The sequence below is a fragment of the Lissotriton vulgaris genome, unplaced genomic scaffold (assembly GCF_964263255.1).
Source record: "Lissotriton vulgaris unplaced genomic scaffold, aLisVul1.2 SCAFFOLD_1022, whole genome shotgun sequence".
Classification (NCBI taxonomy): Eukaryota; Metazoa; Chordata; class Amphibia; order Caudata; family Salamandridae; genus Lissotriton; species Lissotriton vulgaris.
In genome coordinates this window covers 741,959-769,919 of record NW_028254578.1, presented here as the reverse complement: position 1 = coordinate 769,919, position 27,961 = coordinate 741,959, and the positions used below count along the sequence as shown (strand labels likewise).

At 46.3% G+C, this 27,961-nt stretch overlaps 1 protein-coding gene across 1 annotated transcript; it reads left to right on the top strand.

Moving 5' to 3' along the window:
* The first annotated feature begins 325 nt into the window (after window positions 1–325).
* On the top strand, window positions 326–27,525 carry LOC147659502 (uncharacterized). Its single transcript, XM_086951695.1, has 3 exons — window positions 326–422; window positions 23,526–23,651; window positions 25,990–27,525. Exons 1-3 carry the CDS (start codon window positions 326–328, stop codon window positions 27,069–27,071), a joined length of 1,305 nt encoding a protein of 434 aa, XP_086807821.1. The 3' UTR covers window positions 27,072–27,525.
* The last annotated feature ends 436 nt before the right edge of the window (window positions 27,526–27,961 follow it).

The window sequence follows — 27,961 nt, the reverse complement described above, 5'->3', positions numbered from 1 at the left end:
AAATAATGAGCAATATGTATTTTTATTCACCTAGAACTAATAAAAAGAAATGTTCTAGCAGAACAACTCATCAGACTAAATGTTTATTAAATAACTAATTTAAATATATTAGTTTAATTTATAAATAACGACTTAATATTTGGATTTAAAACATCCTACCTTCACTGGCATTTTTAGTTTTAAATAATACTTATTAAATTTATTTAGAAGCCATGTGGTTAGTTTAAATAATTTATTTAGTAAATGTTTTTATTTATTTTTTATATTAGGTTTATTTTTAACTTTTATGATAATATTAATGCTGTGCTCCTTTGAAACAGACTCTATGGCCGCCTCCTGTGTGTCTTCTTTAAAAGAGACAGAAGATCTGAGGCCTGTGGATAATGACGCTGAGAGGAAACATGGCAGTGACTGTCCCTCAGGTGAGTGACATGTGGTGGAAGTCTCAGAGCACAAACACACAAGTGGTCTCACATGACACACACCAAGGAAGCTTACCACCTGCTGACATCTGGGCAGGTTCTCTGAGGGTCCTGTTTGGGTGTCAGGGGTGCCCTAATGTGGCCAGAGCGTTGAGTTGTATTTCTTCTAAGCCGCAGTTCCTAGCCTTTTAAAACGCCCTTCCTGTGGTGCTTCCAGACTGAACACAATACGGTCTGTGGTGGGTGGGTGTTCTCCCTGTAACTGTTCTTTACTGGACAGCATGTCTGGACTCACAGAGGAGGTCTGTGTTTCATAAGTCCCACCTTCTGGCCACACCACATTACTGTGGACCCCCATATATAGGCAAGCATTTGCAATACAATAGGTCTCGCATTCGTGAAAGTTTGATCTATTGCCGTTGCAAGTGATAACGTCTGTTACATTATTTTTTTTTGTCAAAAAATATCCCAGCAGTAGCATAAGGAATAAAAGAAACTCCACAAAGCAAGGAAAGGGTGAAGTACCACGGGCTGGTACTAGGTGTCCCTGTGGCGTTGTAAAGGGACCTCTATTGATAACATAAGGTACTGCATCCTTACTGCAATTATAAAGAGAAACCTTACCGCTGAGAACAAGTTTCTAATTGTTTTTATTGGAAGTGAGATTTTTGTTGCCTTGCGTTTTAAAATGCACCATTGTTGTTTATTTAGCTTCTCATTTCCAATAATAACAAATAGAAACGTTTGCTCAGTTGCAATCTTTCTCTTTATAATTGCATTAAGGGTGCAGTACCCTATATGGATTTACAGGGACACCTAGTAGCAGGCTGTGGTACTGCACACTTTCCTTGTTTTGTGGATTTTCTTTTATTACTTAAGCTACTGCTGGAAACCGATAAAGAAGCAGGTGGATAGCAGACAGTGCGCAAAACAGACAGCAAAGGGTGGGCGTGCAGGGATCGGGAAGCACAAGGACAATGGAAGGTAAGTGGCCATTGGGAAGCGCATGTGCAATGAGCTAGAGTGGGTGTCGATGTGAAGTAAAAGGACAAAGGAATGATAGGGACGCACACATACAACAGAGCGGGTGGCATGCAAGAACGGCAAGATGGGGGGTGGGAATTAAGGAAGCAAGAGGGGCAACTGAAGGAGAGTGAGGGGGGGAAATACAAAGGCAAGAAAGAGGATGAGGAACTCTAAGTGCATGAGGGAGACAGCTGGAAAACACATGCGCTCTCCTAGAATGCTCAACCAAAAAGATAAAAAGTAGAAGCCTGAAAAGGGAGCAGTGGAGAGATGCAAGTAATCGGTCCATGCTCCAGGAGAGGAACAAACACCAGAAGAGGAAGGAAAGCCACAAAAGCTGACTAATAAGAGTCAAGCAAATGTGGGTAAAGACAACCAATGGTAAGCAATGGGCGGACCTGAAGGCCACTGTCAGTTTAAAATAATAGATCTAACTCAATGTGCTCTATATTTGTTGCGTTCATACGAAAAACATTGGAACAAACGGGCATGCCTCTACTTTTAAAATGTGAATGGTGAAACTAAACCTTGGTCAAAATGAATTTTTATTGTTTGCTATTATAAACGTAGCTTAAATATTGCAAACTCACTTTGCTTCAGTTTTTTAATATAGCTTTTTCAAAGATCAGGTTTGTTTTTGAGATTAAAAATCTGTTTATTATAATAACATCTTTATGTGGCACTTTGTACAAAACTTCTACTGGTTCAAAGTGCTATTAATAAAATGAGTTTCTAAAACTTAAATGAATGGCACTCAGTTTGCCACCCTCGAAAGGATAAAAGTTGGCCTTACTTGTGACCTGCAGATCACGGTATTCGTCAGCACTGAGCGTTTAACGCCTGTGGCCCTCTGGTATGTGATGGGGACTGGAGTTAAGATCTGTTCTCACCTCTCCTGTTGACAGGTTCACTGGCTCTTTATATGGTGGCTGGAGACTGGGTGCAGGAGGTGCAATGGTGGAGTTCCCATTCAGGGAAGAGGTGTGGCGCGGCGGCCAGGGCGACTGATGCTGGACGCTGGGGATCACGGTTCGATCCCTGGCTCCGGCGGCAGGGGTCTGCCCAGCACCTTGTGACTCTGGGCAATAGCTCGCTTAATCTTCCCAATGGCCCCCAGCGCCGAGATACCCCTTCGGGGGTGATTTGTGATAGTGGAGGGGTGATAGTGGAGAAGTGTGGCTCAGGGGTTAGAGGCGGCAGACCCGAAAGCTGAGATCGGCCCTGGACCAGGGTTCAATTCCCCGCCTCGGAGGGTCTTGGGCTCAAAATTCGATGGACTCGACAAGTCTCGCTCCGGTGCCTACTCGACTCACGGGTTCACACTCTGCGACTCTGGGCAATAGCTTGCTTAATCTCCACAACGGCCCCTCGCGGTGGGATGCCTGGCTTTCACCTTGTGGATACCCTGCCGGTGTTATCTCACAGGGGAATACCAGGACGGGTTCCCTAAGCAAGCGCTTAGATACCGGGTCGGTGATTTGCGCTATATAAATACATGTACATTTACATTTACATTTACATTTGTGCGCTATACAAGTACTGGATTTACAAGGGCTTATAAGGCTGCCACCCGTGTGCAGTCTATGTACGAAAGAATGAAACTCAAGAGCATGTGTGATCTAATTTGGAAGGGTGTTTCCAGAGAACATGCTGTTTTTATTCACCAGAAAATATAAAGTGATTTCTTTTACCACCCTGAGGCAAAGAGTGGGCACGTTATTTCACACCGCTCATGGGCACTGTGCCCAATTTTAATATTTCGTACATGTATCATTAGGGCCCTTTATAAAATTCAACAATTTTCACCAAACTTATTTAGAATATTGTGCTGCAGAATAAAAGGTTAGCCCCGTTTAAAAAAAATAATATCTTGGTGGTGTGGGCATGACATTAATGAAACTGTTTTTGGTTTCCAATAAAGTTTATTTATAAGACCCCCTTTGTGATCGGGGCACAGGGTTGGGACAGCGCATGCATGGCCGTTTAATGCACCAGCTGCCCCACAGCAAAAAGGCACAGAGAAGAGATATTGTAGCCACTGCGGTCCCACAGCAAAAAGGCACAGAGGAGAGCTATTGTAGCCACAGCCGCCCCACAGCAAATAGGCACAGAGGAGAGCTATTGTAGCCACAGCCGCCCCGCAGCAAAAAGGCACAGAGAAGAGATATTGTAGCCACAGTGGTCCCACAGCAAAAAGGCACAGAGGAGAGCTATTGTAGCCACAGCCGCCCCACAGCAAAAAGGCACAGAGGAGAGCTATTGTAGCCACAGCGGTCCCACAGCAAAAAGGCACAGAGGAGAGATATTGTAGCCACAGCGGCCCCACAGCAAAAGGGCACAGAGGAGAGCTATTGTAGCCACAGCCGCCCCACAGCAAAAAGGCACAGAGGAGAGATATTGTAGCCACAGCGGCCCCACAGCAAAAAGGCACAGAGGAGAGCTATTGTAGCCACAGCTGCCTCACAGCAAAAAGGCACAGAGATATTGTAACCACAGCGGCCCCACAGCAAAAAGGCACAGAGGAGAGATATTGTAGCCACAGCCGCCCCACAGCAAAAAGGCACAGAGGAGAGATATTGAAGCCACAGCGGCCCCACAGCAAAAAGGCACAGAGGGGAGATATTGTAGCCACAGCGGCCCCATAGCAAAAAGGCACAGAGGAGAGCTATTGTAGCCACAGCCGCCTCACAGCAAAAAGGCACAGAGGAGAGATATTGTAGCCACAGCCGCCCCACAGCAAAAAGGCACAGAGGAGATCTATTGTAGCCACAGCCGCCCCACAGCAAAAAGGCACAGAGGAGAGATATTGTAGCCACAGCGGCCCCACAGCAAAAAGGCACAGAGGAGAGCTATTGTAGCCACAGCTGCCTCACAGCAAAAAGGCACAGAGGAGAGATATTGAAGCCACAGCGGCCCACAGCAAAAAGGCACAGAGATATTGTAACCACAGCGGCCCCACAGCAAAAAGGTGCAGATAAGAGATATTGAAGCCACAGCGGCCCATAGCAAAAAGGCACAGAGAAGAGATATTGTAGCCACAGCGGCCCACAGCAAAAAGGCGCAGAGAAGAGATATTGTAGCCACAGCGGCCCCACAGCAAAAAGGCACAGAGGAGAGATATTGTAGCCACAGCCGCCTCACAGCAAAAAGGCACAGAGGAGAGATATTGAAGCCACAGCGGCCCACAGCAAAAAGGCACAGAGATATTGTAACTACAGCGGCCCCACAGCAAAAAGGTGCAGATAAGAGATATTGAAGCCACAGCGGCCCATAGCAAAAAGGCACAAAGAAGAGATATTGTAGCCACAGCGGCCCACAGCAAAAAGGCGCAGAGGAGAGCTATTGTAGCCACAGCCGCCCCACAGCAAAAAGGCACAGAGGAGAGATATTGTAGCCACAGCGGCCCCACAGCAAAAAGGCACAGAGGAGAGCTATTGTAGCCACAGCCGCCTCACAGCAAAAAGGCACAGAGGAGAGCTATTGAAGCCACAGCGGCCCACAGCAAAAAGGCCCAGAGATATTGTAACCACAGTGGCCCCACAGCAAAAAGGTGCAGATAAGAGATATTGAAGCCACAGCGGCCCATAGCAAAAAGGCACAGAGAAGAGATATTGTAGCCACAGCGGCCCACAGCAAAAAGGCGCAGAGAAGAGATATTGTAGCCACAGCGGCCCCACAGCAAAAAGGCACAGAGGAGAGATATTGTAGCCACAGCCGCCTCACAGCAAAAAGGCACAGAGGAGAGATATTGAAGCCACAGCGGCCCACAGCAAAAAGGCACAGAGATATTGTAACTACAGCGGCCCCACAGCAAAAAGGTGCAGATAAGAGATATTGAAGCCACAGCGGCCCATAGCAAAAAGGCACAAAGAAGAGATATTGTAGCCACAGCGGCCCACAGCAAAAAGGCGCAGAGGAGAGCTATTGTAGCCACAGCCGCCCCACAGCAAAAAGGCACAGAGGAGAGATATTGTAGCCACAGCGGCCCCACAGCAAAAAGGCACAGAGGAGAGCTATTGTAGCCACAGCCGCCTCACAGCAAAAAGGCACAGAGGAGAGATATTGAAGCCACAGCGGCCCACAGCAAAAAGGCCCAGAGATATTGTAACCACAGTGGCCCCACAGCAAAAAGGTGCAGATAAGAGATATTGAAGCCACAGCGGCCCATAGTAAAAAGGCACAGAGAAGAGATATTGTAGCCACAGCGGCCCACAGCAAAAAGGCGCAGAGGAGAGATATTGTAGCCACAGCGGCCCACAGCAAAAAGGCGCAGATGAGAGATATTGTAGCCACAGCGGCTCCGCAGAAAAAAAGCACAGAGGAGAGAAATTGAAGCCACAGCCGCCCGCAGCAAAAAGGCGCAGAGGAGAGATATTGTAGCCACAGCGGCCCACAGCAAAAAGGCGCAGATGAGAGATATTGTAGCCACAGCGGCTCCGCAGAAAAAAAGCACAGAGGAGAGAAATTGAAGCCACAGCCGCCCGCAGCAAAAAGGCGCACAGGAGAGATATTGTAGCCACAGCGGCCCCACAGCAAAAAGGCGCAGAGGAGAGCTATTGTAGCAACAGCGGCCCGGTATAAAACAGCCAAAGACCACAAAGGACTCACTCAGTCCATTCAGACTCCCAAAGCAAGAAAAAAGTTTCGAAAAGAAATCAAAGATAATCAACTTCATCAGCCTTTCAGAGGAAACACAGGGATAAAAATGTTTCTAGCTGACGCGTCAAGAATTTTCAATTCTATTAAGAAATCTGAGGCGAGGATTATGCTTCTCTTTCTTTACTGAAAAACACAGCAGCCAATCAAACTTTAAATAGCATAACCCGGAGGACAGCCTCGCCATGCTATGCACCAATCATGTAACCCCCAAAGGTATAAATGTCCTGAACACTAATCTTCTTCCTCTTTCTTTGCGAAACATCAAAATGTTCATATTGAAAATTGTGATTTCATGCAATGTTCTGTATAATGATGTTGGGTTTCTTACCACCCGTAATAATTTTTTTGAAGTATATCCAGCGAGTGGTATATTACGTCTTATATTCTCTTTTCAGGAGATCAGAGCAAGCGGTAATACACCACTCACTGGATGTACTTCAAACATTATTACGGGCGGGAAGAAACCCAACATCATTATACATAACATTGCATGAAATTACAATTTCCAATATGATCAATCCATATCACATATTGTATAATAATGTTTCTAGGGTGGGATAATCCTCGCCTCCGTGTCCTTAATAGAATTGAAGATTCTTGACGCGTCAGCTAGAATTGTTTTTATTCAATGGCAGTCCACGGAGGCTTCGGATTATGCTAGTTCAAAGTTACTCCCCCACTGTAGATGCCACATCAACAAATGGCTAATGATAAAATGTCTTAAAAGTAGAATCAGAAGACCAATCTGCCGCAGTCATAATGTCCTCTAATCGAGAACTTTCAGCAAAAGCTTTAGAAGCTGTAGCTCCTCGCACCGAATGGGCTCCCAAAGCCAAAGTGTCAATACCTGCCAGACCTAATAACCTAGTGACCCACCCGGCTAAGGTTGCTGCAGTGACTGGGCGAAAAGGTCTCTATAAGGAAATCAACAACTGTCCTGCAACGTCATTTCTAAACTCTCGAGTACAATTCTCATAGCATTTTTTACATTGTGCAACACACAGTTTACTATGGAGAGGAAACGCAGGATAAGAAGCACACTTAGAGTTTGTTTTTTGAGACTGTAAATGAGACCCCCGAAGGAGTGAAAACCCTACCTGCTAAGTCCAGTGCTTGCACGTCAGACACTCCTCTGCATAAAACTAAACATAACAAAAGTGTCAGTTTTGCAGACTGTTGCTTACGCGACAAACCATCATTTGCAGGCCAATTCCAGAGAAAACACAGAACTACGTCTACATCCCACAGTTGTGAATAGCGCGGTTTTGGAAGATTCACCAATCTGATGCCTCTCACTATCTTACATACCAAAGGATGCTACCCCACCGGCCTACCGTCCACATGAAGATGACCGGCTGAGATGGCGGACCTTAAATTATTAACTATCTGATAGGCCAAACCTTTAGTCGCCATCTCCAACAGGAAATTAACTATCATATGAATTCCGGAACCCACGGGATCCCCCTGTCGGTCAGAACACCAACTAACCCACGTACGCCAAGCTAATTCATATTGTTTATGCGTAGAGGGAGCCCAAGATTGAGACAGGAAAAGCGTTACTTCCTGCGAAACTCCCAGCATTTACCAACGTCTCCTGAAAGTTTCCATGCCATGAGGGACAATTGTCCCTGAACCACTAATGAATACGGTTGACCCAGAGGGTTCGTCAATATCTCTGCATATATAGCAGACTTTTTGGAGGAGTACAACACCAGGTCAGCGCTGCCGGGAACCAAGCTAGTGCTCTCCAACACGGAGATATCAACAACACCTCACCTTCCAGCCCACAGATCTGTACCAATACTCTCTGGATACTGACAAACGGAGGAAATGCATACAGCATATCCGTCATCCACGATTGAAGAAATGCATCTGAGTTGATCGCCAGAGGATCTGGTCGCCAACTATAACACTGAGGCAATTGCGTCTTCAGTCTGGAGGCAAACGGATCAATCGAACAAGGGCCCCACTTGTTATTTAGCTGTTGGAATACCCTGGGATGAAGTTTCCAATCACTGGAGTCTCGAAGGAAACGTGAGTTCCAATCTGCCACCACATTTCAGGTGCCCAGAATGTACGCCGCTGTCACCGAGGTGTGATGAGGGAGGCAGTAGTGCCAAAATTCTATGGCCATTTCCACTAAAAGACAGGACCTCGTGCCAACTAGACGATTGATGTATCTCACTGCTGAGAAATGTCCATCCGCAGGAGAATACAGCAACTCTCCTTTTGTGGAGAAAGTTTCCTGACCGCAAACAAGCCTGCCAAAAGCTCTAGACAATTTATATGGAGTTTCAATTCCTCCGCGGACCATCTGCCCCTCATCTCCACTGAGCCGCTGCGGGCTCTGCAGCCCCATCTGCTGGCATCTGATTCTATCACTACTTCTGGGACTGATGCAAATATGGACTTGCCATTCCATGTATCCATGTGCTCCAACCACCAAGAGACTTCTGTCTTGGCCTCCTCGGAAAGCAGAATCTGGTCCGCATACCATACAGGGGTCTCCAACCTGTAGCTCGTAAGCTACTCTAGCTCTTGAGCTAACTCTGAGTAGCTCACCTGTGTGCAGCCCAGCTTATTAAATAAGAAAGATTTTGCTTAGTTGAATGAATATACATATAAAGAAATTGAAATTATACTGCATTAATAATATTAGTAGCTGTTAATGTGTTTTATTGAACATAAGTAGCTCTCAGTACAGAAAAGGTTGGAGACCCCTGCGCCCAGGCCTTTGTGTAAATACATAATTATCAACCTCTGGAGAGCCGTGTAGTGAACGGGACCCGGTAAGATAGCTTGAATCAATGAGGCTAACCGGCCTACTAACCGGGCTAACGTCCTCAAGGATATAGTCTGAGAAGCAAGTGCTCTCCTCAACTCCTTCTTGATCGCTATTCTTTTCTTCAATGGGAGCAATAACTGTGCCACTATTGAGTTCACCTGGAACCCCAAAAACTCAGTCGATTGTGCTGGAGTCAGAATAGAGTTGTCTGAATTGATGACGAACCCCAAATCTTGTAAGAGTTGAGTCGTCCGTGCTAGATGTCAAAGAACTGTATTCCCATTCTGTGCCATAATAAGGATGTGATCTAAATAAATGATGAGTCTCACCCCTCTCTCCATCAAGAATTGAACCACTGGTTTGAGGACTTTGGTGAAACATCAAGGGGCAGATGAAAGTCCGAACGGCATGGCAGAAAACTAGTACCATTTGGTTCACCATTGGAATTGAAGAAACCTCTGATGTGGAGGGAAAATAGGCACCGCTAGATACGCGTCTTTTAAATCGAGACGCACCATCCAGTCTTTTTCTAAGAGCAGATCTCAAAGTAAATGTATGCCCTTTAGCTGCTATTGCGGAACAAGCTGGGCTCACGGTGTATTCTTACGCCGATGACACCCAGCTTATTTTTCACTTTCGACCAAATCGAACAACAACACCTCTTTGCTGAGATCCGGATTGTTAAACATCGCAGATTGGATGCATAACAACAAACTAAAACTAAATGGTGGTAAAACCGAGCTCCTTCTTTTCGGCAAAAATAAAACCCTCTGGGGCCCTCAGCATTGGCCTTCTCAGATGGGGCCACTCCCGACTCCTGTACAATCTGTCCGGAATCTTGGATTTATGGTTGATGACCAACTAACCATGAGGCAACAAGCTGGTAAGGTAGCCTCGGTTTGCTTTGTCATCCTGAAATGGCTGAAAAAAATCCTGTGGATGCTTCCTTTGTCTACTCAACGAACGGTAGTTCAAGCTCTTATAACATCTAGACTGGACTACGGTAACGTTCTGTACCTGGGAGTAGGCAAGGAAGTGCTACACAGGTTACAGGTGGTTCAAAACGCTGCTGTCAGAATGCTTTGCAATCTTCCTACAAGAACATCTGCCTGAGCCGCATTACGTGATCTTCACTGGCTGAAAATTGAGAATCGCGTTAAGTTTAAAACTCTATGCTATATGCACAGGATCAACGCTGGAGTAGCGCCTCACTATCTTCAGGGCTTAGTGCATCAATACCGACCTACGCGCTCCCTTCGATCCGCTAATCAGCACAATTTTCAAATCCCGAGGATTAAAAGAACCAGAATGGGTGGACGCTCATTTTCCCATCTGGCTCCAGTACTTTGGAATTCTATGCCTTTTTTGCTTCGCATTGAGCCACAGCATCAGAAGTTCCGCAAGGACTTAAAAACTTGGCTTTTTAATCTATAGTTTCTCCATCTGAAGTGAGCTATCTGTTTTTTTCATCTTTTGCGTTCCTAGCACTGGGAAAACTTTGGGTAGCTGTTGCGCTGAATAAATGTAATTATTAATAATAATAATAATGCACTCCATCTTGAAGTAGCGATACACTACTGAAGAGTTGAACTCCTTGAGGTTTAAAACTAATCTGAACCCCTATTCCGTCTTTGGAACTAAGAATACGGTGCTGATGTAACTGTGATTGTGAGGGGCTGTCTCTACAATTGCCCCTTTTTTCATCACGTTTGCCACTTCGTTGTCTATGAAAGACATTTCTGCACTGGAAAAATTTAGAGGTTGGTGTCTGTTGTGGGGCCGCATAAAACATTCGACCTGTAAACCCTGTACTGTCTGAAGTACCCACGGGTCGCTCGTCACCTGTGTAGAAACAAGGCAATCCGGCCTCCCACTGTGACCTCCACACTGAATCCGGTTTACCTGAACAGGTGGCATCTCTGCTGTTATTCTGTCCTCAATACCCTCCCTTGTGCTGCCTGCCTCTGCCACCACGGTTTCGAGTGGGGTAGAGGCTGGATCGCTGGCCTCCGCCACGTCCTCTTTGATCAAAGCTTCTGGATGTCTGATTGAATCCACGCCCGGTCATTCGACACCTGAAGCGTCCGACCCTGGTAAAAACCTTCTTGATGTTACTTTGGACTTTGTCTAGTGCCGAGAATGTCGCCACATATTTCCCCAACTCTTTTACAAATTTGTCACCAAATTTTAGCTCATTCGCCAGGGTACCAGCTTCCTTCGTAGCCATGTCCGCAAATTGTGGGTCAATTCGCATTAGGAATGACAGTCTCCTATCAGTTGATAAAGCGCAATTTGGATTGCGAAGAAAACAGAGTGCTCTCTGCCCCCTTTCTAGCATCTCTGTTGCATCTATTGGGGTGTTGGAATCTTTAGCCTGAACGGCTGAATCAAGGATCTTAGTGAGAGGTCCAGGTATATCCAGTGGTTTATCCTGGCACCCTCTCCATGCCGTCTAGCCCTTTTTTGGATCTTTAGCAACTTTTTCATAAACGTAGCCATAGTAGGATCCAACTCTAGCGTGTCCGCCACTTTGCCCAATAAGGATGGTCTAGGGTATTCTGACCTCAATGTAGCGCACACCTCGCCCTCAGATCCCTGTCAGAGGTTTTCCTGTACATGGTATGCTACCTCAACACCCGGTACCCATTCGGCAGACCTTGGGTGGTAATGTTTCAGGGGTCGAACTGCAGTGTGGCAGCATTAGGTGGGCCACTACTCACATTGTGAGTTTTGGACTTTCTTTTCTTTGCTTTTTAGGCTCTTCTCTGTCCTGTCCTGCTCAGAGTCAGAGATGTCCGGGGCAGCAGGAGGAGACTCCTCCGCCTCCCCTGGGTTCAATGGAGCTGAAATTCCAGAAGGGAGGGACCCGCCATAGTCATGGTATTTAATGACATTAGGCGCCACCAGGGGAAAGACTTCAGCTGAAGAGTGAAATGATGGCTCGCCCAGAGATGCCTTAAAGTTGCGCTTTCCATAGTTCTCCAGGGGCTTAGTAAATGGTTGTAAAGCTTCGACCAGCACCCTGTTCACAGACCCCCTGGACGTGGGTATCCAGGGCTTCCACCAACTGCTCCTCCATCTGTTGCTCATAGGGCACCCCCTCAAATTCCACGTAGTCATTATAATCTGCCCACTGGTCAACCGCCTCGGGGTAGTACGCCATCATGCTATTGGAGGTGTGGAGAAGGTTCCAGAGGGGGTGACACAGTGGTGAAAAAGGCCCTACAATCCCTCCCTAACCTGAGTATAAGTTATTCCAGGCCCAAAGCCTATCTCTTTTATATCCAATATATTTGCCAAGCCTCTGTATCCCAACTAACTAGGAGACTAACTAACTAGGAAAAAGTATTTTCTTTAAGTGTGGAGGGAGCCACCCCTTTATTCCTTCTAGGGCAGTGCCCTGCAACGCTTATCCGCCCCGTCGGGCGTTCACTGAGGACCGGGGATTGACCTGTCCTTAGACGCGTATGCGCGCTCAGCCGATAGGTAATAAAAACCTGATACGGCAGTTTGCGCATGCACAAATCCAGTGGCACTGAAAAGGGGACTGCTTCCCGAGCGGCCAGAGCGCGTCTGTCCTGCTCCACTCAAGCCACCAGTAAATATATATCGTCAACAATACAGCAATTTACTTGTAACGCGGATTGATCGTGACCATTAAAACACAGTATACATTTAACTCGCTGCTGCAGCAGCAAAGAAAGAGAAAGAAGATTAGTGTTCAGGACATTTATACCTTTGGGGGGACCTGATTGGTGCATACTATGGAGGGGCAGTCCTTCCGGGCTATGCTATTTAAAGTTTGATTGGCTGAGGTGTTTTTTCAGTAAAGAAAGAGAAGCATAATCTGAAGCCGCTGTGGACTGCCATAGAATTGGGTTCAACAGAACTGTAACTTTCATTCATTTATAGTAGTGGGTATTTGTTTTTTGTTTTTTACGCCTGCTGCACGCTCTGCTTTCCCAGAACCCCCTTTGAAATCAGATGCATTAATCCCAGCAGGGAGTCCGACAAAATATGTCAGGAAAAGTAAATAAAATCACTTCATTATTCTAGACAAACCCAACGCTTGGCTAATGGAACTGGATGAAGGTGGACAACACACCAACCACAAAGCGGCGGCAAGAGAGCAGTGCCCCCCTTACCCCATGCCCAACCACTCCCCTCCCTCGGACACAATCTCAGAAGGGGCTCATGTGCCACCACTAAACCAACTGGGCTCTCTGCAGGACCTCCAGGCACTGCAAGCACAGTGCATAGCATAACAAGCAACAACAATGGCCGAACAGCAACAACAACGCTACGCAGCAACAATAATAAAACAAGTAGTGGCGAAGGCCACCATTTTGGCTTTTGTGTAGCGAACAGGATTGCAAACACAGATCAAACACTGCACACGTTTCTCACGCGTAGGACATGTGTGGCATGGGCAGTAGCATAGGTATGTGTGGCATGGGCAGTAGCATAGGCATGGGTGGCATGGGCAGTAGCATAGACATGGGTGGCATGTGGCAGTAGCATAGGCATGGGTAGTAGCATAGTCATGGGGGGCATGGGCAGTAGCATAGGCATGTGTGGGGTGGGCAGAGGCATAGGCACAGGTGGCATGGGAAGTAGCATAAGTATGTGTGGGATGGGCAGTAGCATAGGCATGGGTGGCATGGGCAGTAGCATAGACATGGGTGGCATGTGGCAGTAGCATAGGCATGGGTAGTAGCATAGTCATGGGGGGCATGGGCAGTAGCATAGGCATGTGTGGGGTGGGCAGAGGCATAGGCACAGGTGGCATGGGAAGTAGCATAAGTATGTGTGGGATGGGCAGTAGCATAGGTATACGTGCCATGGGCAGTAGCATAGGTATGTGAGGGATGGGCAGTAGCATAGGCATGTGTGTGATGGGCAGTAGCATAGACATGGGTGGCATGTGGCAGTAGCATAGGCATGGGTAGTAGCATAGTCATGGGGGGCATGGGCAGTAGCATAGGGATGTGTGGGGTGGGCAGAGGCATAGGCACAGGTGGCATGGGAAGTAGCATAAGTATGTGTGGGATGGGCAGTAGCATAGGTATACGTGCCATGGGCAGTAGCATAGGTATGTGAGGGATGGGCAGTAGCATAGGCATGTGTGTGATGGGCAGTAGCATAGGCATGGGTGGCATGGGCAGTAGCATAGACATGGGTGGCATGTGGCAGTGGCATAGGCATGGGTGGCATGGGTAGTACCATAGTCATGGGGGCATGGGCAGTAGCATAGGTATGTGTGGGATGGGCAGAGGCATAGGCACAGGTGGCATGGGAAGTAGCATAGGTATGTGTGGGATGGGCAGTAGCATAGGTATACGTGCCATGGGCAGTAGCATAGGTATGTGCGGGATGGGCCGTAGCATAGGCATGTGTGTGATGGGCAGTAGCATAGGCATGTGTGCCATGGGCAGTAGCATAGGCACGGGTGGCACGGGCAGTAGCATAGGTATGTGTGTGATGGACAGCAGCATAGGCAAGGGTGGCATGGGCAGTAGCATAGGCACGTGCCATGGGCAGTAGCATAGGCACTGGTGGCACGGGCAGTAGCATAGGCACGGGTGGAATGGGCAGGAGCATAGGCACAGGTGGCATGGGCAGGAGCATAGGTATGTGGGGGATGGGCAGTAGCATAGGCACTGGTGGCACAGGCAGTAGCATAGGCACTGGTGGCATGGGCAGTAGCATAGGTATGTGTGTGATGGGCAGCAGCATAGGCAAGGGTAGCATGGGCAGCAGCATAGGCACTGGTGGCATGGGCACTAGCATAGGCACTGGTGGCATGGGCAGTAGCATAGGCACTGGTGGCATGGGCAGGAGCATAGGTATGTGTGGGATGGGCAGAGGCATAGGCACAGGTGGCATGGGAAGTAGCATAGGTATGTGTGGGATGGGCAGTAGCATAGGTATACGTGCCATGGGCAGTAGCGTAGGTATGTGCTGGATGGGCAGTAGCATAGGCATGTGTGTGATGGGCAGTAGCATAGGCATGTGTGCCATTAGCAGTAGCATAGGCACGGGTGGCACGGGCAGTAGCATAGGTATGTGTGTGATGGACAGCAGCATAGGCAAGGGTGGCATGGGCAGTAGCATAGGCACGTGCCATGGGCAGTAGCATAGGCACGGGTGGCACGGGCAGTAGCATAGGCACGGGTGGCATGGGCAGGAGCATAGGTATGTGGGGGATGGGCAGTAGCATAGGCACTGGTAGCACAGGCAGTAGCATAGGCATTGGTGGCATGGGCAGTAGCATAGGTATGTGTGTGATGGGCAGCAGCATAGGCAAGGGTGGCATGGGCAGTAGCATAGGCACGTGCCATGGGCAGTAGCATAGGCACTGGTGGCACGGGCAGTAGCATAGGCACGGGTGGCACGGGCAGTAGCATAGGCACGGGTGGCATGGGCAGGAGCATAGGCACGGGTGGCATGGGCAGGAGCATCGGTATGTGGGGGATGGGCAGTAGCATTGGCACTGGTGGCACAGGCAGTAGCATATTCACTGGTGGCATGGGCAGTAGCATAGGTATGTGTGTGATGGGCAGCAGCATAGACAAGGGTGGCATGGGCAGCAGCATAGGCACTGGTGGCATGGGCAGGTGATGTTGCCTGAATATAGAGGCGGGGAGCCTCCAACATAGCCAACAGAGCGACGATCAACTAGAAAAGAAGAGACGCATATAAATCACCCCGGGAAGAGAGCATCTAACCTGACCGGCTTTCGATAAACAAACGCGAGCGAGTAAAACGAAGAGCCGCTCTGCGTGTCAGTGAAATGCTAAAAAAGTAAAAGGGAGATATATTTTTCATCCAAGCACCGGCAGTGCATGAACTATTTCTATTTACTGGACATATATCGAGCTCAGTGAAAAGGAGAGCTCCTGATAAAATTCGGAAATGACTTCCAACCCCAGATGACTCTACAACCCGATGGATTTTGAATAGCCCTAGTCCTGAAGAGGCCAGAATTGATTGGCTGAAACGCGTCGACTGTAAAGAGACAACAGATATATAAAAAACACTTTTGATTAATTTAAATAATTTGTTGAGGGATTGAAAAAACATTTGGTTTAAATAATTTGTACCTATTTGTTTTCCTCACACTAGTCTGTTTGATCTCGATAGGAATGTCCGGTTTATTTTTTCATTGTGACATCCTAGTGTGGAAATGAAGGGCTTTTATTGTATATATGTAAATACTACTTGTATATACAAATGTGTTTGAATTGAAAACAAAAAATATTCAAAAATCTTTTTATTTGATAAAATAAAAAATCATTCAGTAATATTCCAAGGCGTAGTTGTGGTTCATGACGAGACAGGTGATTGTAAAAGGTAAAAATAGATAAAGTGTGACCATAGTAATATAAATACTAAATAGGGAATACTTTTTCTTTATTCCTTATTTCAATTCAGAATATATACCGAGAACCAAGGTACCAATTTCATATAATTTAGTCTTCTTTACCCAGGTACCGTTTGGTTTAATGGGTTTCCCCTGCTATTCATAGGGTGGCATGGGCAGGAGCATAGGCACTGGTGGCATGGGCAGTAGCATAGGCACGGCTGGCATGGGCAGGAGCATAGGCACGGGTGGTTTCCAAGCTTCCCTCGCACGCAGATTAGTTACAGTGCAGGCAGAAGAACTAAAGTCCTTAAAACAGAACAGGTGCAGCCGGGGCACTGGCTGTGCAAGCTTCTTTATAACCGAGCAGGAAGGACTCTGGCAACTTCCCAAACTCTCTTTACTGAAACATACGACATGCACAAGCAGAGGCACACAGGTGCTTCTGGCTCTCACAAAGAACACTTATTTTTTGGTTGTTGCCTGCAAGAATGTAGCTTGTCTTAATGCGGGTAAAACATTTGCAAAGCAAGAAGCCTCACATCAGCAAAAACAGGCAGTGTTGTGAGGGTGCAGTACCACAGACTGTCACTAGGTGTCCTGAGGGATCTTATTGACCGCATATAGTACTTCAGCTGCAACCTGGCCGAGGAAAGGATATGGTGCAGCGGTGGAAGCTGCCAACTGGGAAGCTCAGGATCCCGAAGGAAGTCTGCCGTCAGCTGGATTCTTTAATTCCCCCCCATGAGCAAGTGCGCTATATAAATAAAAGCAAAACAAGTGATGGACCGAATGTGGATCAATGTCACACATTCACCCCAGTCCAAAGATCTGGGCCTAAATCCATCGTTTTTTTGCACTCCACACCACCCTGGGTTAGACAATGGCGATATGCAAATCAGCTCTGACCCTGTGCCCCATGGGAACAGTCCAGTCCGAACTACAAAAGCCATGTCCTTCCCAGAACGGAATCAAGCATCCGAGGACCGGACCGGTTTCGAGGTAACACCTCTCATCAGCCCGGCTAGCTTGACTCCAGTGGTGTGGATTGCAAAAAAACGATGGATTTGGGCCCAGATCTTTGGACTGGGGTGAATGTGTGACATTGATCCACATTCGGTCCATCACCTGTTTTGTTTGCAAATACCGCCATAAGTGCGCTGGGGATGCTCAGACGTGGATCCCAGGCACTCCACACCACTGGAGTCAAGCTAGCCGGGCTGATGAGAGGTGTTACCTCGAAACCGGTCCGGTCCTCGGATGCTTGATTCCGTTCTGGGGAGGACATGGCTTTTGTAGTTCGGACTGGACTGTTCCCATGGGGCACAGGGTCAGAGCTGATTTGCATATCGCCATTGTCTAACCCAGGGTGGTGTGGAGTTCAAAAAAACGATGGATTTGGGCCCAGATCTTTGGACTGGGGTCAATGTGTGACATTGATCCACATTCGGTCCATCACCTGTTTTGTTTGCAAATACCGCCAAAAGTGCGCTGGGGATGCTCAGACGTGGGTCCCAGGCACTCCACACCACTGGAGTCAAGCTAGCCGGGCTGATGAGAGGTGTTACCTCGAAACCGGTCCGGTCCTCAGATGCTTGATTCCGTTCTGGGGAGGACATGGCTTTTGTAGTTCGGACTGGACTGTTCCCATGGGGCACAGCGTCAGAGCTGATTTGCATATCGCCATTGTCTAACCCAGGGTGGTGTGGAGTGCAAAAAACGATGGATTTGGGCCCAGATCTTTGGACTGGGTTGAATGTGTGACATTGATCCACATTCGGTCCATCACCTGTTTTGTTTGCAAATACCGCCATAAGTGCACTGGGGATGCTCAGACGTGGGTCCCAGGCACTCCACACCACTGGAGTCAAGCTAGCCGGGCTGATGAGAGGTGTTACCTCGAAACCGGTCCGGTCCTCGGATGCTTGATTCCGTTCTGGGGAGGACATGGCTTTTGTAGTTCGGACTGGACTGTTCCCATGGGGCACAGGGTCAGAGCTGATTTGCATATCGCCATTGTCTAACCCAGGGTGGTGTGGAGTGCAAAAAAACGATGGATTTGGGCCCAGATCTTTGGACTGGGGTGAATGCGTGACATTGATCCACATTCGGTCCATCACCTGTTTTGTTTGCAAATACCGCCATAAGTGCGCTGGGGATGCTCAGACGTGGGTGCCAGGCACTCCACACCACTGGAGTCAAGCTAGCCGGGCTGATGAGAGGTGTTACCTCAAAACCGGTCCGGTCCTCGGATGCTTGATTCAGTTCTGGGGAGGACATGGCTTTTGTAGTTCGGACTGGACTGTTCCCATGGGGCACAGGGTCAGAGCTGATTTGCATATCGCCATTGTCTAACCTAGGGTGGTGTGGAGTGCAAAAAAATGATGGATTTGGGCCCAGATCTTTGGACTGGGGTGAATGTGTGACATTGATCCACATTCGGTCCATCACCTGTTTTGTTTGCAAATACCGCCATAAGTGCGCTGGGGATGCTCAGACGTGGGTCCCAGGCACTCCACACCACTGGAGTCTAGCTAGCCGGGCTGATGGGAGGTGTTACCTCGAAACCGGTCCGGTCCTCGGATGCTTGATTCCGTTCTGGGGAGGACATGGCTTTTGTAGTTCGGACTGGACTGTTCCCATGGGGCACAGGGTCAGAGCTGATTTGCATATCGCCATTGTCTAACCCAGGGTGGTGTGGAGTGCAAAAAAACGAAGGATTTGGGCCCAGATCTTTGGACTGGGGTGAATGTGTGACATTGATCCACATTCGGTCCATCACCTGTTTTGTTTGCAAATACCGCCATAAGTGCGCTGGGGATGCTCAGACGTGGGTCCCAGGCACTCCACACCACTGGAGTCAAGCTAGCCGGGCTGATGAGAGGGTAGGGTATTAAAATATCGATAAAAAAAATATAGCTGACATAAATATCGTTGCAAAAATATCGTTTACAAAAATATCGACACCCTATACTTAAACAGGTAAGTACATAAATATCGACTCCAAAATATCGTTGTAATTAATATAGATGTAAAAAATATCGACTTTTTAAAATAATTAAAATTACATTAAATAACAAATAAATATAAGTACTATTAACAAAAATACATTACATTACTTTTATTTTTTAACTATTTCAAAAAAATTTACTACACTTTTTAATTATAAACTTAATAAATGTGGACATATAAATTAATTTTACACATTACTTTATATAACAACAATAATACATATATATAATTAAAATACCCCTTTACCCAAAAACCCAAAACTGACCCTGAACCCTAAAAATACCCCTTTACCCAAAAACTGAAAACTGACCCTGAACCCTAAAAATACCCTTTTACCCAAAAACTGAAAACTGACCCTGAACCCAAAAAATACCCCTTTACCCAAAAACTAAAAACTGACCCTGAACCCTAAAAATACCCCTTTACCCAAAAACTAAAAACTGACCCTGAATCCTAAAAATACCCCTTTACCCAAAAACTGAAAACTGACCCTGAACCCTAAAAAAAAATACCCCTTTACCCAAAAACTGAAAACTGACCCTGAACCCAAAAAATACCCCTTTACCCGAAAACTGACCCTGAACCCTAAAAATACCCCTTTACCCAAAAACTGAAAACTGACCCTGAACCCTAAAAATACCCCTTTACCCAAAAACTGAAAACTGACCCTGAACCCTAAAAATACCCCTTTACCCAAAAACTGAAAACTGACCCTGAACCCTAAAAATACCCCTTTACCCAAAAACATTTTCACTAAAAAAATCCTGTACACACACCTAAAAATAATTAAAAAAATAACATAATTAATTACATAATTATTATTCAATTAACTAATTGAAATTAATTAACTATTATTTATTACACTATTTATATTCATTTAAAACATTAATTAATGTATTATTTCATTATATTTAAATTACTTCCCACCCTACTCCCCTATAAACCCACAACCCGCTACGGAACTATTAATACTAAATTCAACTGAAAATACATTATTAAATAATAATATACTACTAAAAATACTACTTTGACTAAAAATAATCATTAAAAACACTACATTACTTATAATTATTTAAAAAACGATATTATTGTAAACTATGTTTTTGTAAACGATATTTATTACAACTATATTAATGTTAACGATATTACTTACCTGTCTGTCGATATTCTGGTCAGACGATATTTTTGTCATCGATATTTCTTCCTGTAGATATTTTTGCAGCGATATTTATGTTAGTCGATATTTTTACGACGATATTCCTGCTCTGTACCGATGAGAGGTGTTACCTCGAAACCGGTCCGGTCCTCGGGTGCTTGATTCCGTTCTGGGGAGGACATGGCTTTTGTGGTTCGGACTGGACTGGTCCCATGGGGCACAGGGTCAGAGCTGATTTGCATATCGCCATTGTCTAACCCAGGGTGGTGTGGAGTGCAAAAAAACAATGGATTTGGGCCCAGATCTTTGGACTGGGGTGAATGTGTGACATTGATCCACATTCGGTCCATCACCTGTTTTGTTTGCAAATACCGCCGTAAGTGCGCTGGGGATGCTCAGACGTGGGTCCCAGGCACTCCACACCACTGGAGTCAAGCTAGCCGGGCTGATGAGTGGTGTTACCTCGAAACCGGTCCGGTCCTCGGATGCTTGATTCCGTTCTGGGGAGGACATGGCTTTTGTAGTTCGGACTGGACTCTTCCCATGGGGCACAGGGTCAGAGCTGATTTGCATGTCGCCATTGTCTAACCCAGGGTGGTGTGGAGTGCAAAAAAACGATGGATTTGGGCCCAGATCTTTGGACTGGGGTGAATGTGTGACATTGATCCACATTCGGTCCATCACCTGTTTTGTTTGCAAATACCGCTATAAGTGCGCTGGGGATGCTCAGACGTGGGTCCCAGGCACTCCACACCACTGGAGTCAAGCTAGCCGGGCTGATGAGAGGTGTTACCTCGAAACCGGTCCGGTCCTCGGATGCTTGATTCCGTTCTGGGGAGGACATGGCTTTTGTAGTTCGGACTGGACTGTTCCCATGGGGCACAGGGTCAGAGCTGATTTGCATATCGCCATTGTCTAACCCAGGGTGGTGTGGAGTGCAAAAAAACGATGGATTTGGGCCCAGATCTTTGGACTGGGGTGAATGTGTGACATTGATCCACATTCGGTCCATCACCTGTTTTGTTTGCATATAAATAAAAGCAACATTTTTTAAATATCATAAAAGCAGTGTTGTGAGGAAAACATCAACGGCGTCAGAGGGGTGCCGGGGTCTGGAGTAGTGCTGTGGGAGGAGTCAGGGGGAGGCACTGGGACCCCACTGCAAGAAAATTAGGCAAAAGGAAGTTTAATTGCACAAGTAAACAGAACACTTAAGGAGCAAAGACACAGCCCAATCAAAAAAATAGTTCTGTCGAAGTATAAATAACCTGAACAGTAAGAACATGTGAAAGAGTGCCAGTCCTCATGGGAGGATACAACATTCTAAAAGCAGGGACTATTAAGTGAATTCACCAATGAAAAGACAGCATTTCTAAAGGACAGCAATAGGAACCAGTGAAAAAGATCCCTTACCCTAGATACTGCCTGTCTCGAAGAGACAGCGAAAGCGCGGCCTAGGCGAGACCTAAAAACAAGATGAAGTATCCTCTGCTGTAATTATAAACATATTACAAGTCACCAAGGAATTCCCTTGTGAAACATGAATGAGGCTGAAGGGCAAGTGGTTTTGCAAGATAATGGAACTCAGAGGTCACTTGAGTTATGAGACATGGATAGTACATGTCTTTATTTTCACAAAACAGATTACATTAATAATAGTTTGAAATTTCTTGCAAACACATTTAATCAGTTTGATGTACTTCGGTGTCAGTTGGTTTTGGCTCCCCTGCTTTGAACTCTACCGGTGCAATATATACAGATTATCAGGTAGAAAGGGGTGTGACGAGCTGTCTTCCATTCAATTATTTAAACAAATTTTAAGTGTTTTGCTTTCCACCCTGTCGGCTGCTGTTACTGCTTGGTAGGGGCGTAATTCAGATGAGACCGGTGTTTGTCAGGCCTCCAACTATGATTCAAACTTGTGCTCAAACCCACCCCAGAAAGAGTATAATTTTCACCCCAGCGACTGACGTGTTTGTGTTTCTGGGACTTTTTACAATCTGGGTACCTCTGTCTTACTAGAGAGGGTGAGGGATGTGACGGCCGCTGGTTTAAAGACGAGTGGGTGAATCTGCATCGGAAAAACATATCCAATCCCTCCAATCTAACTCCTCAGCTGACACCCATACAACAAATCACATAAACTAAAGATACAAACCAAGATCAGGCTGCAATAAACAATAACGTCAATCTGATTGAACACTGGATGCATCACAACATCTGCTTCATAGCCTAGATGCCCATGAAGACCTGGGGACGCTTTTTTAAATGTGGTGCATTTTCCTTGTTAGTGCCGGGCGCAGTTTTTAAAAGGTGTGCCAGGTGCAACCCGGGAAAGTGTGCTTTCTTATGTTCAATGCGCTGCCCTCCGGGGCAGCTGCAAACTCTGCCCTGGGGGCTGCGCATTCAAGTGAAATACAGTGCAGCTTTGAAGCAGCCGCCCTGTGTTTCACTGGACAGGCAGCAACCCGCCTACACTTGCAGGTGGGTGCAGTGAGTGACTGCATCTGCCTGCAAGGGGATGTCTCTGGGGTCCATAAAACCCCCTTTTCCACCCTCCAGAGGGCTACTATCTGGGGGTGCACTGACAGTGCACCACCTTTTAGGTGGCGTACTGTCATAGCGCCTCCTGACACCTTCTTTGCCTCCGCGCCAATGTCTATATTCATATGCGTGCTCAGAGCCAAAGAGATTCCCTCATTTGCAAGAAGCCACGCCCCCATGCAAATGAGGGAATGTCCTCTGGTGATTGCACTGGCGCTATGTGTGCGTCAGCGCTATCTGTATTACAGAAAGGACCGCACAAACTTCTGCAGCCATTCCTGTGATGCCAACGTGCCACAGGAGCGTGCAAAGCCGGCGTGCATGCCCGTTGAGCCCCCAGGGCACTTTTCATAATACGGCACCTGCACGGATACACTTATGGGAGTTGTGTAAAGAGTTCCTTTTACCTTCATTCTTCACTCATCAAGTTAGAGTTCTATGTTCCAGTTGTGCAGAGTATTGGGGCTTTATGCAGTCAGTCAGCAGATTTCACACTCATGCAGACAGCACATTGAAATGTAAATGTTGTAATTATTTTTTGGTTTGAATTCATTTTAGGCTATGGGACGAAAACAAATATAATTTCGGTCGTCATTAAAGAGGAGGAGGAGGAGGAGGAGGAGGAGAGCCATCCCACTACCTATCCGCGGCCAGAGGAAACACAAAATGTCAGTTGTGCTCCAGGTAAGAAATGATGCTTTCCCACATAGAATCACGTGAAGGCTGACAGCTCCAGCTGGGATTACAGTGACACATGCCTCCAGTAAGTGTCTGCCTATCCTCACCTCTGGTATTAGGGGAGACGTGCATCAACCGAGCACCTGGTCATCTACACTTACGGGGTCGTATTATGGAAAGTGCCCCAGGGGCACAATGAACATGGTTGCCCACTTTACGTGCCCTGGGGCACTTTGGTATTACTGAAGGGGCCACAGACGCTTGTGATGCCCTTTTTGTAATACAGATAGTGCTTGCACCAATATAGTATCAATGCTATCACCACAGTGAGTTCTCTCATTTGCATGGGACGCGGGCGCACAGGCAAAGAAGCTGTCAGGAGTTGTGCTGACAGTGCGCCTCCTGAGAGCAAGCCTCTGGAGGGGGGAATGGGCGCCATGGACTCCTAGGGGTCCCCTTGTTGGCCGGTGCAGTCACTCACTGCACCTACCTGCAAGGGGATCTCTGTCTACTTTTAAAAGTGCAGACTTGGGTCTGTCACATGCCCAACATGGGTCTGACTCAGAACTGGCATGGGCCTGTTTCATCATTCTGTTGCAAATCTGACATGGGTCTCTCACATGACTGTCATGGATCTGTCACATGTCTGTCTCACTTGGGAGTATCATATAACTGTCCCTCATGTGATTGTCACATGATGCCTTGACATTCGTCTATCACATGTCTGCCACAGTTATCATATTACTGTCCAACATGTGTGTCATACCACTGCCCAATGTTGTACATCTGTCACCTCCTGCACTGACTCCTCCCCCTTCACCCCAAACACAGCAGCACAGCAAGATCCAGACCCCAGGACACTTGGTACACGAACACTCAGACAGATGAATCGCCACTGCAAACAACTGGAGAGCAAACGAAGAACGAGCCAGGACAATGCAGACAGGAGCACCGTCCAAATCCACCTACAGACAAGTCCACCAAAGGAACTAGAAGACCAAACACTCTGCAGCATTTGGCACAGTCTCCTACCCAATCCTCATCCAAAGCCTGCACAACATTGAAATCTAAGGACACACAATCTGATGGATCTGCTCTTTCCTGATTGGATGGACCCAGGCAATTAGCCTAACACCACACACCTCTGATGCCGGCGACCTCTTCTGCAAAGTTCTGCGAGGATCCTCCCTGAGCCTGACCCTCTGCAACACAGAAAGGATCTCTTAGGCAGCATCATCCACTCTCCCAACATCCTCTCCTATGCCAATGACACACAGCTCAAGCCCTCCCTCACAGACCAGAATGACTGAAATCACCCACTGGATGAGTCCAGTTGTCTAAAGCTGACAAGACTGAAAAATCATGATCTTTGGGAAGAGCACTTCACCATGGGGCTTTACGTGGTGGGCAATAGTTTTTGGACTGACCCCCACCATCCACATCAAGAACCTCTGGCTTGTCATCGATAGCAAACTCGACATGACAGCTCAGGTCAATGCCGTCACAACCTCATGCTTTCATACCCTGAGGATGCTGAAGATGATTTTTGAACGGCTCTCACTCAGCACCAGCAAAACCGTCATGCACACCCTGGTCACAAGCAAGCTGAACTACGAGAACATCCTCTATGCCAGGATCAACACAAAACTCACAGAGGCCTGCAGACCATTCAGAACTCTACGGCCAGTCACTTTCAACCTCCCATGCCGAACTCAAATCATTACTCACCTGAAGGACCCCCTCTGGTTCCCCATACACAAACGAGCACAATTCAAACTCCTCACCCACACTTTCAAAGCACTACATCGCACTGGCCCAGCATGCCTCAACAATTGCATCTGCTTTCACAAACCTTATATCTTGCAGTCACACCTTCTCCTACTTCACTCATAAAGTGTAGAAGCACCTGTCACTACACATAAGAGCTCCCCCTCACTTCTTGAATGCAACAATAAGATGAAGACCTGACTTTTTTAGTAGTCCCACGAGTCCATATGTTTGGCTAGACTCGAACCTGCTCAGGGCCAGGACAGTGCCCTCTACAAATCTACATAACATAACATGGCATAGCACATGGCTGTCCAACATGCATCCTTCATTTGACTGATGTGGGTCTGTCACATGACTGACATAAGTATGTCTCATGAGCGACAAGAGTCTGTTATCTGTCTGACATTACCTGAGTGTCCAACATTTGTGTATCATAGGAATCCTTGGTACTGTCTCATTGTAACATGCAAAACATTCCTGTAGCAGTACTGCCAACCACTGAGATGTAATATCGCACATTGGTGCTCGTTTATGTAAACTATTTCCCTGTTTTTTTACATTTCTTTTTATTCAGCAGCCCTCCAGTCAGAAGAAAGAAGTGTGAACAGGGGAGAGACCAGTACATCCACGGAGTGTAAGACGTTTACTGACAATTTCATCCTAAATCAACAATACGATCACCAGACAACAGAAAGACGCTTGACCAGCAGTGAGTGGGAGAAGGCATATAGGACTAAGATATTTTTTGCGGCACATCAGAGACCTGACAAAGGGCTGAGACCCTTTCCCTGCACAGACTGTGAAAAACGCTTTACTCTAAAGTCTAATCTCGTAATTCACAGAAGAATACACACAGGAGAGAGGCCGTTTCAGTGCACTGACTGTGGGAAAAGCTATACTAAAAAAGTAAATCTCCTAAATCATCAGAGAACACACACCGGAGTGAGGCCATTTCCCTGCACAGAATGTGGGAAAAGGTTTACTGAAAAGGGATATCTTCTAAGACACCAACAGATACACACCGGAGTGAGGCCATTTCCCTGCACAGAATGTGGGAAAAGGTTTACTGATAAGGGATATCTTCTAAGACACCAACAGATACACACTGGAGTGAGGCCCTTCAAGTGCACGGAGTGTGTAAAGAGTTTTAGGCTGAGAACAGCTCTTACACAACACCAAAGAATACACACAGGAGTGCGGCCCTTTACCTGCACCGAGTGTGCAAAATGTTTCACTGATAAATCTGCTCTATTACGGCATCTAAAAATTCACAAAGGGATTAGGCCCTTTCACTGCACAAACTGTGAGAAATGTTTTATTGATAAGACAGCTCTTTTACAACACCAAAGAATTCACACAGGAGTGAGACCTTTTAACTGCACCGAGTGTGATGAGAGTTTTACTGTGAAACCATCCCTCATAAAACACCTACGAATACACAGAGGTGTAAGACCCTTCAAGTGCACTGTCTGTGAAAAGAGTTTCACTCTGAGCACAACTCTAATACAACACCAGATAACACACACAGGAGAGAGGCCTTTTAATTGTACTGAGTGTGAGAAGAGTTTCACTGCAAAACAATCTCTTTCACGACATATGAGACTCCACGTGGAGAGGAAAGATGGAGTTGGTGTAACGGAGAGTGCAGCTCCTTAAGGGCACAGATCCTTTAACTATGCTGGCAACATCCCGTTTTCTGCTGACATTCATTGATCTTATGTTATGCACTGACGTACAGCATAGTTGTTGTCCCTTAATTCATTCGGCGACCGATCTTCTGACATATGACTTCTCCTTCAACAGAGTGAACTATAATTTTGCAAGCGTTACACGTAATTTTGTACTACCCTAGGTGGTCTTTGAACTAACTGGCTCATAAGACGTATTTTTTTTAATCTGCTGTCTTACTAGGGAATAATTGCGTTTAAATCAGTATTTTCCTGCCTCTTGCAGTGCAGGTAAAAAACATTTCTTTGTTCAGAATTCTTTTAAAGAATTACAAAATGGGCCCATTGGCAGTTCCTGATAATCTTGTAATGGAAACAATCGCACCTTGATTTAAATTTATATAATTAGCTAAGAAATTAATCTGTTAATAAAGTACATTTCAACCATGTATGTATAATGTATTGCAAATATAGAATACACTGAAAATACGCTCTTCTTTTTATATTTGTATATATATATATATATATATATATATATATATATATATGTATATATAGTATAATATATTTGTTGACATTACCAGTAAACATTGACACTTTTCCATTGGCCCAAATCCACAGTAAATTGATATACATTAGATTTCACTTTTGCCTTGAACCTGACATGCTGTAGAATATGTCATGTAAGTATCACAAGTACATTACTAATATCACACGTACATTATAAGTATCACACGCACATTACAAGTATACAAGTATTTCACATACATTACAAGTATACAAGTATTACATGTACATTACAAGTATCACACGCACATTACAAGTATACAAGTATTTCACATACATTACAAGTATTTCACATACATTACAAGTATACAA